The sequence below is a fragment of the Heterodontus francisci genome, chromosome 33, assembly GCF_036365525.1.
Source record: "Heterodontus francisci isolate sHetFra1 chromosome 33, sHetFra1.hap1, whole genome shotgun sequence".
Lineage (NCBI taxonomy): Eukaryota > Metazoa > Chordata > Chondrichthyes > Heterodontiformes > Heterodontidae > Heterodontus > Heterodontus francisci.
Window position 1 is genome coordinate 5,934,640 of NC_090403.1, and position 10,636 is coordinate 5,945,275.

Sequence of the window (10,636 nt, forward strand, 5' to 3'; positions counted from 1 at the left end):
CAAACTCTGGGGATGAGTAGACTGCCCCCTGTCTCTGTATCACAAATTTAGGGAAAGAGGAGACTGTCCCCTGTCTCGCTTTCACAAATTTAGGGCATGAGTAGACCGCCCCTTGTCTCGGTATCACAAATTTAGGGGATGAGGAAACCGCCCCCTGTCTCTGTATCACAAACTCAGGGGATGATTTAACCGCCCCCTGTCTCTGTATCACAGACTCAGGGGATGAGTAGACCGCCCCCTGTCTCTGTATCACCGACTCAGGGGATGAGTAGACCGCCCCCTATCTCTGTATCACGGACTCAGGGGATGAGTAGACCGCCCCCTTTCTCTGTATCACCGACTCAGGGGATGAGTAGACCGCCCCCTATCTCTGTATCACCGACTCAGGGGATGAGTAGACCGCTCCCTGTCTCTGTATCACAAACTCAGGGGATGAGTAGACCGCCCCCTGTCTCTGTATCACGGACTCAGGGGATGAGTAGACCGCCCCCTATCTCTGTATCACCGACTCAGGGGATGAGTAGACCGCTCCCTGTCTCTGTATCACAAACTCAGGGGATGAGTAGACCGCCCCCTGTCTCTGTATCACGGACTCAGGGGATGAGTAGACCGCCCCCTGTCTCTGTATCACAGACTCAGGGGATGAGTAGACCGCTCACTTTCTCTGTATCACGGACTCAGGGGATTCGTAGACCGCCCCCTGTCTCTGTATCATAGACTCAGGGGATGAGTGGACCGCCCCCTGTCTCTGTATCACAGACTCAGGGGCTGAGTAGACCGCCCCCTGTCTCTGTTTCACAGACTCAGGGGATGAGTAGACCGCTCCCTGTCTCTGTCTCACAGACTCAGTGAATGAGTAGACCGCCCCCTGTCTCGGTTTCACAAATTTAGGGCATGAGCAGACCGCCCCTTGTCTCGGTATCACAAATTTAGGGGATGAGTAATACGCCCCCTGTCTTTGTCTCACCGCCTCAGGGGATAAGTAGACAGCCCCCTGTCTCTGTATCACAGACTCAGGGGATGAGTAGACCGCCCCCTGTCTCTGTTTCACTGACTCAGGGGATGAGTAGACGGCCCCCTGTCTCTGTATCACAGACTCAGGGGATGAGTAGACCGCCCCCTGTCTCTGTATCACAAACTCAGGGGATGAGTAGACCGCCCCCTGTCTCTGTATCACAGACTCAGGGGATGAGTAGACGGCCCCCTGTCTCTGTATCACAGACTCAGGGGATGAGTAGACCGCCCCCTGTCTCTGTTTCACAGACTCAGGGGATGAGTAGACCGCTCCCTGTCTCTGTATCACAAACTCAGGGGATGAGTAGACCGCCCCCTGTCTCTGTATCACAGACTCAGGGGATGAGTAGACCGCCCCCTGTCTCTGTTTCACAGACTCAGGGGATGAGTAGACCGCTCCCTGTCTCTGTATCACAAACTCAGGGGATGTGTAGACCGCCCCCTGTCTCTGTATCACAGACTCAGGAGATGAGTAGACTGCCCCCTGTCTCTGTTTCACAGACTCAGGGGATGAGTTGACCGCCCCCTGTCTCTGTTTCACAGACTCAGGGGATGAGTAGACCGCCACCTTTCTCTGTATCACAGACTCAGGGGATGAGTAGAGCGCCCCCTGTCTCTGTTTCACAGACTCAGGGGATGAGTAGACCGCTCCCTGTCTCTGTATCAGAAACTCAGGGGATGAGTAGACCGCCCCCTGTCTCTGTTTCACAGACTCAGTGGATGAGTAGGCCGCTCCCTGTCTCTGTATCACAAACTCAGGGGATGAGTAGACCGCCCCCTGTCTCTGTATCACAGACTCAGGGGATGAGTAGACGGCCCCCTGTCTCTGTATCACAGACTCAGGGGATGAGTAGACCGCCCCCTGTCTCTGTTTCACAGACTCAGGGGATGAGTAGACCGCTCCCTGTCTCTGTATCACAAACTCAGGGGATGAGTAGACCGCCCCCTGTCTCTGTATCACAGACTCAGGAGATGAGTAGACTGCCCCCTGTCTCTGTATCACAGACTCAGGAGATGAGTAGACTGCCCCCTGTCTCTGTATCACAGACTCAGGAGATGAGTAGACTGCCCCCTGTCTCTGTATCACAGACTCAGGAGATGAGTAGACCGCCTCCTGTCTCTGTTTCACAGACTCAGGAGATGAGTAGACCAACCCCTGTCTCTGTATCACAAACTCAGGGGATGAGTAGACCGCCCCCTGTCTCTGTATCACGGACTCAGGGGATGAGTAGACCGCCCCCTGTCTCTGTATCACAGACTCAGGGGATGAGTAGACCGCTCACTTTCTCTGTATCACGGACTCAGGGGATTCGTAGACCGCCCCCTGTCTCTGTATCATAGACTCAGGGGATGAGTGGACCGCCCCCTGTCTCTGTATCACAGACTCAGGGGATGAGTAGACCGCCCCCTGTCTCTGTTTCACTGACTCAGGGGATGAGTAGACGGCCCCCTGTCTCTGTATCACAGACTCAGGGGATGAGTAGACCGCCCCCTGTCTCTGTATCACAAACTCAGGGGATGAGTAGACCGCCCCCTGTCTCTGTATCACAGACTCAGGGGATGAGTAGACGGCCCCCTGTCTCTGTATCACAGACTCAGGGGATGAGTAGACCGCCCCCTGTCTCTGTTTCACAGACTCAGGGGATGAGTAGACCGCTCCCTGTCTCTGTATCACAAACTCAGGGGATGAGTAGACCGCCCCCTGTCTCTGTATCACAGACTCAGGGGATGAGTAGACCGCCCCCTGTCTCTGTTTCACAGACTCAGGGGATGAGTAGACCGCTCCCTGTCTCTGTATCACAAACTCAGGGGATCTGTAGACCGCCCCCTGTCTCTGTATCACAGACTCAGGAGATGAGTAGACTGCCCCCTGTCTCTGTTTCACAGACTCAGGGGATGAGTTGACCGCCCCCTGTCTCTGTTTCACAGACTCAGGGGATGAGTATACCGCCCCCTTTCTCTGTATCACAGACTCAGGGGATGAGTAGACCGCCCCCTGTCTCTGTTTCACAGACTCAGGGGATGAGTAGACCGCTCCCTGTCTCTGTATCAGAAACTCAGGGGATGAGTAGACCGCCCCCTGTCTCTGTTTCACAGACTCAGTGGATGAGTAGACCGCTCCCTGTCTCTGTATCACAAACTCAGGGGATGAGTAGACCGCCCCCTGTCTCTGTATCACAGACTCAGGGGATGAGTAGACGGCCCCCTGTCTCTGTATCACAGACTCAGGGGATGAGTAGACCGCCCCCTGTCTCTGTTTCACAGACTCAGGGGATGAGTAGACCGCTCCCTGTCTCTGTATCACAAACTCAGGGGATGAGTAGACCGCCCCCTGTCTCTGTATCACAGACTCAGGAGATGAGTAGACTGCCCCCTGTCTCTGTATCACAGACTCAGGAGATGAGTAGACTGCCCCCTGTCTCTGTATCACAGACTCAGGAGATGAGTAGACTGCCCCCTGTCTCTGTATCACAGACTCAGGAGATGAGTAGACCGCCCCCTGTCTCTGTTTCACAGACTCAGGAGATGAGTAGACCAACCCCTGTCTCTGTATCACAGACTCAGGGGATGATTAGACCGCCCCCTGTCTCTGTATCACAGACTCAGGAGATGAGTAGACCGCCCCCTGTCTTTGTATCACAGACTCAGGAGATGAGTAGACCAACCCCTGTCTCTGTATCACAAACTCAGGGGATGGGTAAACTCCCCCTTGTCTCTGCATCTCAGACTCAGGGTATGAGTAGACTGTCCACTTTCTCTGTATCACGCACTCGGGGGATGAGTAGTCCGCCCCCTGTCTCTGTATCACAGACTCAGTGAATGAGTAGACCGCCAACCTGTCTCTGTGTAACAGACTCAGGGGATGAGTAGACCGCCCCATCTCTCGGTATCACAAATTTAGGGGATGAGTATACCACCCCCTGTCTTTGTCTCACCGACTCAGGGGATGTGAGAAACGTAGCCCACTTGATAATAATTTACACCAAGTCAAACTCTGAAGAAGTAAGTTTATTTAACGTTCTTGCAAGATCGGGTGTCCTACAAGCAGGCACACCCATCAACATATTCAGTTCATGTTTATACAATACAAATCCATTTGTCCACGCCTTTATTTTACATTATTGGTTATAACGTATTATGACACTAACCTATCCTATGGTTGCTACAGTCTCCTCCTCTGTTTACTTCTCCCCCTACTCTAACTTTCTAGCCCCTAACTCTTGTTTTTGTTTTACCTTATTTGGCTCTCCATTATGTGTTTTAACTTGCAGCTGTCAGCCTTTATCTTAGTGGGGCAGTTTCTTATTCACTACATCCTTTGTTCTAACTCTTGCTGTTTCTCTTTTATCTGCCTAAGCACAATTTTTAAGTGATGTACTGTCCCAAGGTCTGTACTTACATACCCTTATCAATTCGCTTTGTCAGTGATGTACTGTCTTAAGGTCTCCACTTACAGACCCTTATCAATTCTCTTTGTCAGTGATGTACTGTCTTAAGGTCTCCACTTACATACCCTTATCAGTTCTCTTTGTCAGTGATGTACTGTCTTAAGGTCTCCACTTACATACCCTTATCAGTTCTCTTTGTCAGTGATGTACTGTCTTAAGGTCTCCACTTACATACCCTTATCAGTTCTCTTTGTCAGTGATGTACTGTCTTAAGGTCTCCACTTACATACCCTTATCAGTTCTCTTTGTCAGTGATGTACTGTCTTAAGGTCTCCACTTACATACCCTTATCAGTTCTCTTTGTCAGTGATGTACTGTCTTAAGGTCTCCCCTGACATATCCTTATCAGTTCTCTTTTTCAGTGATTTCATTATATTGTGCACAAATGACTTCTTGGTAACTTTCCACAAGCTGTAGAAACAACATTTCAGTATTTCTTTTTCTCACAATTCCCCCTTTTCTTTTACTTAATCCTTGTTGTTTTCTACATACTGCGGAGGGTTCTCATATGTCCTCTCAAATTCTCTGAGCATTATTTCAGCCGCCTTTTCAATGTCTGTATCTCCGTTGATACTATCCACTTTGTCATTACCTAACAGGTACATACTCTCTTCCTGGCCTCTTTGTAGTGACATCTGCTTCGTCAAAGCTGTCTCAATCAATCGCTGTGTCAGCCCTCTTACACAAGGAATAATACAACACCCGATGGCTATTAGTATTCCGACAACCATGATCAGGGAGGTAAAAACCGAGATTATCATGCCTTTCCATTTTCCAAACCAGGATTCAAGCCACCCCGTCAGGGAAGTGTCTGCTCCTGAATTTTCGGCCATCTCCTCTGCTAAAGTTGTTAACCCTTGCAGTGCTCGGGTGATTGAACCATCGGGTGCTGTGTTATTTGGGATAAATGTGCAACATTTCCCTCCTAACATTATACACACACCTCCTTTTTCTGCTAAGATCATATCTAGAGCCAGTCGATTTTCCCAAGCCATTCTACTAGTGGCATCTAATTGTTCAGCTATACCTTTTACCGCATCTCTAGTATAATTTATAAATCTTTGTTGGTTGTAATAAATGTAATTTATCCAATCTACATTTTTGTTAATAGTGACCCACCAAAACAAAGACTCGAAACCGGCGGTTATTTGGTTTCGGGCCTTGAATTCATCAGGTACCCCTCTTGGGACCCCTATGGAATCCAAGTACACCTGGTCATCAAAAGAGTTCACTATCGCTTCCCTTTTACCCCTTTCCCTCGTTATTATCTTTTGTTTCTCAAATGCCAAGGTGAATGGTATTGCCAATTGAACAATTGCGCACGTCCCCTTCCACTGGGAGGGTAGGGTCTGTCTCAGGATTTTTCCTCCGCAATACCACCATAAATCCGCTCTGGGAACATTCAATGATGAGTAGTTCCCTCCCCTGACTCTTCCAGTTACGTCCTCAGTCTCTATGCATGACTTCAACTCTCCCATATTGCTGGTTAGCTCCGCACCGTGTCGACTTACGCATGATGTGTGATTCACACTGGTGGCTAAAAATGAAGGGGGAGTCCTTGAATCTTTTTTCTCTAGGGGAGGGAACATTATTGACAAGGATATGCAAGTTTGAATACCCCAAGCCGTCTTATCCTGATATAGGGCTAACATGCATTCCATGCCCTTTCGGTCACGCTCCCACCCCAGCGGGAAAGGTACTACTTGAGCTATCGGTCTACCAGATGCACAAGCATAGCAATTGTTTTTGTTCAAACTTTTTACAGGTAATTTTATCCATTCTACCCAGGCATTTGTGTCCCCGTAACCGGTTTCTATCTCAATTGTCTTTCTCAGGTCCTTTACCTCTATTATTTTTACTATGTTAGGATCGTTATGAGAGGTCCCTTTTAGTTTGTTAGATGGTTTACCAGTCTTATCTATTGTTACCTGAAAACAACATTTTAATTCACCTTTCTTTTTCCCTTCTCTAACTGTTACTCCTTGTTGTCTAATTGGAAGTGGGTAATACAAAAACATCCAACCCATTTTATTTCCTGGCTACTTTTGAAAAGAAAGAGAGAAGGCACACAATATTACAGACAGTATTTCCGCGCTCGCGCCGCTATATTAAAAAAAGTTCGTTACTCATAGTCTTTTTAGCTTTATTTTCAATGGTTCTTCTGTTAATTCGGTTGTCCAAGTTCCTTCCTCGGCCGGGGGTTGTACCGGCCCCTTGATTCTTGTGTAGTGGGTCCAACCTATTTCTGCCGTTCTTATGGCTGTTTCAGTGGTTAGGAGAGTCTGGTATGGTTTTTCCCAGTTCAGTTGTAGTTTAGTCTCTTTCCACGATTTCACCAGAACCCAATCTCCTGGTTGGATCTTGTGCACTGCAAATTCGAGAGGTGGTGTCTGTGCTAACAGGCCTTGCTTCCTGAGGAATGACAATGAGGAAGACAACGCCAGTATATAGTTCTTCAGAAACGAATCTTTAGTTTCTAAGGTTGGCATCTCGCCCCTGGTTCCCATATAGGGTAATCCGAATAGCATTTCATAGGGGGACAGTCCCACATCTTTTCTAGGGGCTGTCCGAATTCTGAGTATCGCTATAGGTAAACATTTTGTCCAGGGTAACCTTGTTTCAAGTACCAGTTTGGACAGGTGTTTCTTTAAGGTCTGATTCATTCTTTCCACCCGCCCTGAAGAGGGAGGGTGTCAAGGGGTATGGAAGTCCCATTGGATTCCCAATCCCCTAACTATTTCTTGTAATAGCTTCGAGGTAAAATGACGTCCTTGGTCTGAAGTGCTGTGGCTGCCACAGCTTGCACACACTCTGGCCATCCCTTTTAACTATTTCATTGTGGTTTCTGCCACTTAAAATCAAAGCTCAGCAAAGCTACTATTCCTAACTTTGCTATATTTCCCATTAAGCATTGTACCATGCCTAAAAGCAAATATAAAAAAACTCAGCAACTGCTGAATCAGAAGGGTAGGCTGAGCCACCCTCTAACAAGGGGGCGTGTATTAGTCTGGTCGGTATGTTTTTCATTCTAACTTTGTCATGTCTGGGGAAGAAGAAGAGTGCTGTTGAAGTATAATGTCTCTCTCTCTCTCTCTCGCTCTCTCTCTGTACCAGCTGCAAGGCCAAGTTGCCTCAGCAGCCCTGAAGTTATGAAGTCATTTCTGATAAGCTGTCCCTCCCTACAGCACTGAAGCTAGCTTGTTAGCAGTACATGACTGATTAATTGTTTCAGGGTAGGCTGAGCCACCCTCTAACAAGGGGGCGTGTATTAGCCTGGTCGGTATGTTTTTCATTCTAACTTTCCCCTGGGATTGTCATGTCTGGGTGATAAGAAGAGTGCTGTTGAAGTACAATGTCTCGCTCTCTCTCTCTCTCTCTCGCTGTACCAGCTGCAAGGCTAAGTTGCCTCTGCAGCCCTGAAGTTATGAAGTCAGCTAGCTTGTTAGCAATACATGACTGATTAATTGTTTCATCTTAAATGTTCCCATGTAATTCTGTTCTTAAAAATTCTAAAATCTAAATTCTGTTCTCACAGTCCCTCCTTTTGATTCTTCAAAACATTTTTAAAAATCAATCCTTTGATCCCACCTAGGTGCCTTTAATGGTCTCTATTTGTCTAGAAACAGCCTTCAACACCCAGAGGGGTCGCACTCAATATGTCGCCTGCTTGTGCCATAAGAGGGGCCTGCGGTAACTCTGTAAAGGCATAGGTTTTGCAGGGGCTTCAACTACTTGTTTACAACAATGCCTTTTACTATCAGATTTCTAAGGTCTTTCATCTGGCCCCTATGGCCGATATTATTGTTCTGCCACTGCGGGTCTTGATTAGGGTATTTCTGTTCAGCTGGTTCGTTTCCCCCTACCCCGGGAGGGTTTTCTCTTTCCCAAATTTTCAGGGGTCTTCTGCGAGGACTTTCATTTCCTTTTTAAACACTCTTACCTCTCCTGACGTTAATGGTGCACTAACAAATCCAATTTCATTATTTCCTATTGGTACCTCTCTCAAGGGCATCATTGTCTTAGGAGACTCTCTGTCTCTATCGTCGTCGTTATCGTCGGGTTTAGGGGTGGTCCTTCTTTCTGTCCTTAGATCATATTTGGGTCTTTTTCTCCTTGGTTTTTGACTCTAAATCCCAATACTCCAACATCCGTCCCAATGGACTTTCTGGAGGGATGTTGCCGGCAGACTTTCCTTGTCTCCCATCGTCTTCCTTTTTAGACGATTTATTTCCCATGGTTAACGGAAGGGTCTTGTACCCTATGGTATTCACCTCCTTACTGAAGGGTCTTATACCTTATGGTATTCACCTCCTAACTGAAGGGTCTTATGCCATACAGTACTCACCTCCTAGCTGAAGGGTCTTATACTGCCCCACAGTATTCACCTCCTAACTGAAGGGTCTTATACCTTACAGTATTCACCGCCTAACTGAAGGGTCTTATACCCTACGGTACTCACCTCCTAGCTGAAGGGTCTTATACTGCCCCACAGTATTCACCTCCTAACTGAAGGGTCTTGTACCCTACGGTACTCACCTCCTAGCTGAAGGGTCTTATACTGCAGTACTGAGAAGGTCTTATCCTACAGTTAACCAGTATTCACCTCCTAACTGAAGGGTCTTATACCTTACGGTATTCATCTCCTAGCTGAAGGGTCTTATACTGCCCCACAGTATTCACCTCCTAACTGAAGGGTCTTGTACCCTACGGTATTCACCTCCTAACTGAAGGGTCTTATACCATACAGTACTCACCTCCTAGCTGAAGGGTCTTATACTGCCCCACAGTATTCACCTCCTAACTGAAGGGTCTTGTACCTTACGGTACTCACCTCCTAACTGAAGGGTCTTATACCATACAGTATTCACCTCCTAACTGAAGGGTCTTATACCTTACGGTATTCACCTCCTAACTGAAGGGTCTTGTACCCTACGGTATTCACCTCCTAGCTGAAGGGTCTTATACCTTACGGTATTCACCTCCTAACTGAAGGGTCTTGTACCATACAGTACTCACCTCCTAGCTGAAGGGTTTTATACTGCAGTACTGTAAAATTCACTCCTCAAGGACTTTTAGTACTTAGAAGGTCTTATCCTACAGTTAACCATAAGTCACCAAGATAATACTTAAAAGTTGTTTTTCTTACCTTGGTCCATGCACGGAGTTGCCTGATTTCACGTGTGTACCTGCCGCACTAAATACTCGTTCAGAGTGACTTCCCTAGGATCGTTTTCAGTCAATTACTCGGGTCCGCTACCAACGAGAGAAACGAGACCGTTTTTAAATTAACGGGACGCGTCTTCTCGTCTGTCATCGGCCGCGGTCCCAGCAATGATGAAGAGATCCTGGACGAGCCCCCAATTGTGAGAAACGTAGCCCACGTAATAATAATTTACACCAAGTCAAACTCTGAAGAAGTAAGTTTATTTAACGTTCTTGCAAGATCGGGTGTCCTACAAGCAGGCACACCCATCAACATATTCAGTTCATGTTTATACAATACAAATCCATTTGTCCACGCCTTTATTTTACATTATTGGTTATAACGTATTATGACACTAACCTATCCTATGGTTGCTACAGTCTCCTCCTCTGTTTACGTCTCCCCCTACTCTAACTTTCTAGCCCCTAACTCTTGTTTTTGTTTTACCTTATTTGGCTCTCCATTATGTGTTTTAACTTGCAGCTGTCAGCCTTTATCTGAGTGGGGCAGTTTCTTATTCACTACCTCCATTGTTCCAACTCTTGCTGTTTCCCTTTTATCTGCCTAAGCACAATTTTTAAGTGATGTACTGTCCCAAGGTCTGTACTTAGATACCCTTATCAACTCTCTTTGTCAGTGATGTACTGTCTTAAGGTCTCCACTTACAGACCCTTATCAGTTCTCTTTATCAGTGATTTCATTATGTTGTGCACAAATGACTTCTTGGTAACTTTCCACAAGCTGTAGAAACAACATTTCAGTATTTCTTATTCTCACACACAGGCACTGACTCTGAATGGGGTAAACTTCCACAGGCACTGACTCTCACTGGGGTACACTTCCACAGGCACTGTCTCTGAATGGGTTAAACACCCACAGACACTGACTCTCACTGGGGTACACTTCCACAGGCACTGACTCTCACTAGGGTACACTTACACAGGCAGTGACTCTGAGTGGGGTAAACTTC

The 10,636-nt window shown here is 47.2% G+C and overlaps 1 protein-coding gene across 1 annotated transcript; it reads right to left on the reverse strand.

Annotated features, from left to right (window-relative positions):
- Nucleotides 1-4,729: 4,729 nt before the first annotated feature.
- Nucleotides 4,730-9,767, reverse strand: LOC137347883 (uncharacterized). Its single transcript, XM_068012921.1, has 2 exons — nucleotides 9,610-9,767; nucleotides 4,730-6,875 (listed from the first exon to the last, which is right to left on the reverse strand). The coding sequence occupies exon 2, from the start codon at nucleotides 6,488-6,490 to the stop codon at nucleotides 4,931-4,933; it is 1,560 nt and encodes a 519-aa protein (XP_067869022.1). The 5' UTR covers nucleotides 6,491-6,875; nucleotides 9,610-9,767; the 3' UTR covers nucleotides 4,730-4,930.
- Between the last annotated feature and the right edge of the window lie 869 nt (nucleotides 9,768-10,636).

Excerpts from the sequence above, each read along its gene's own strand:
- LOC137347883 (XM_068012921.1), bottom strand. The coding sequence starts at position 6,490 with ATGGGTTGGATGTTTTTGTATTACCCACTTCCAATTAGACAACAAGGA.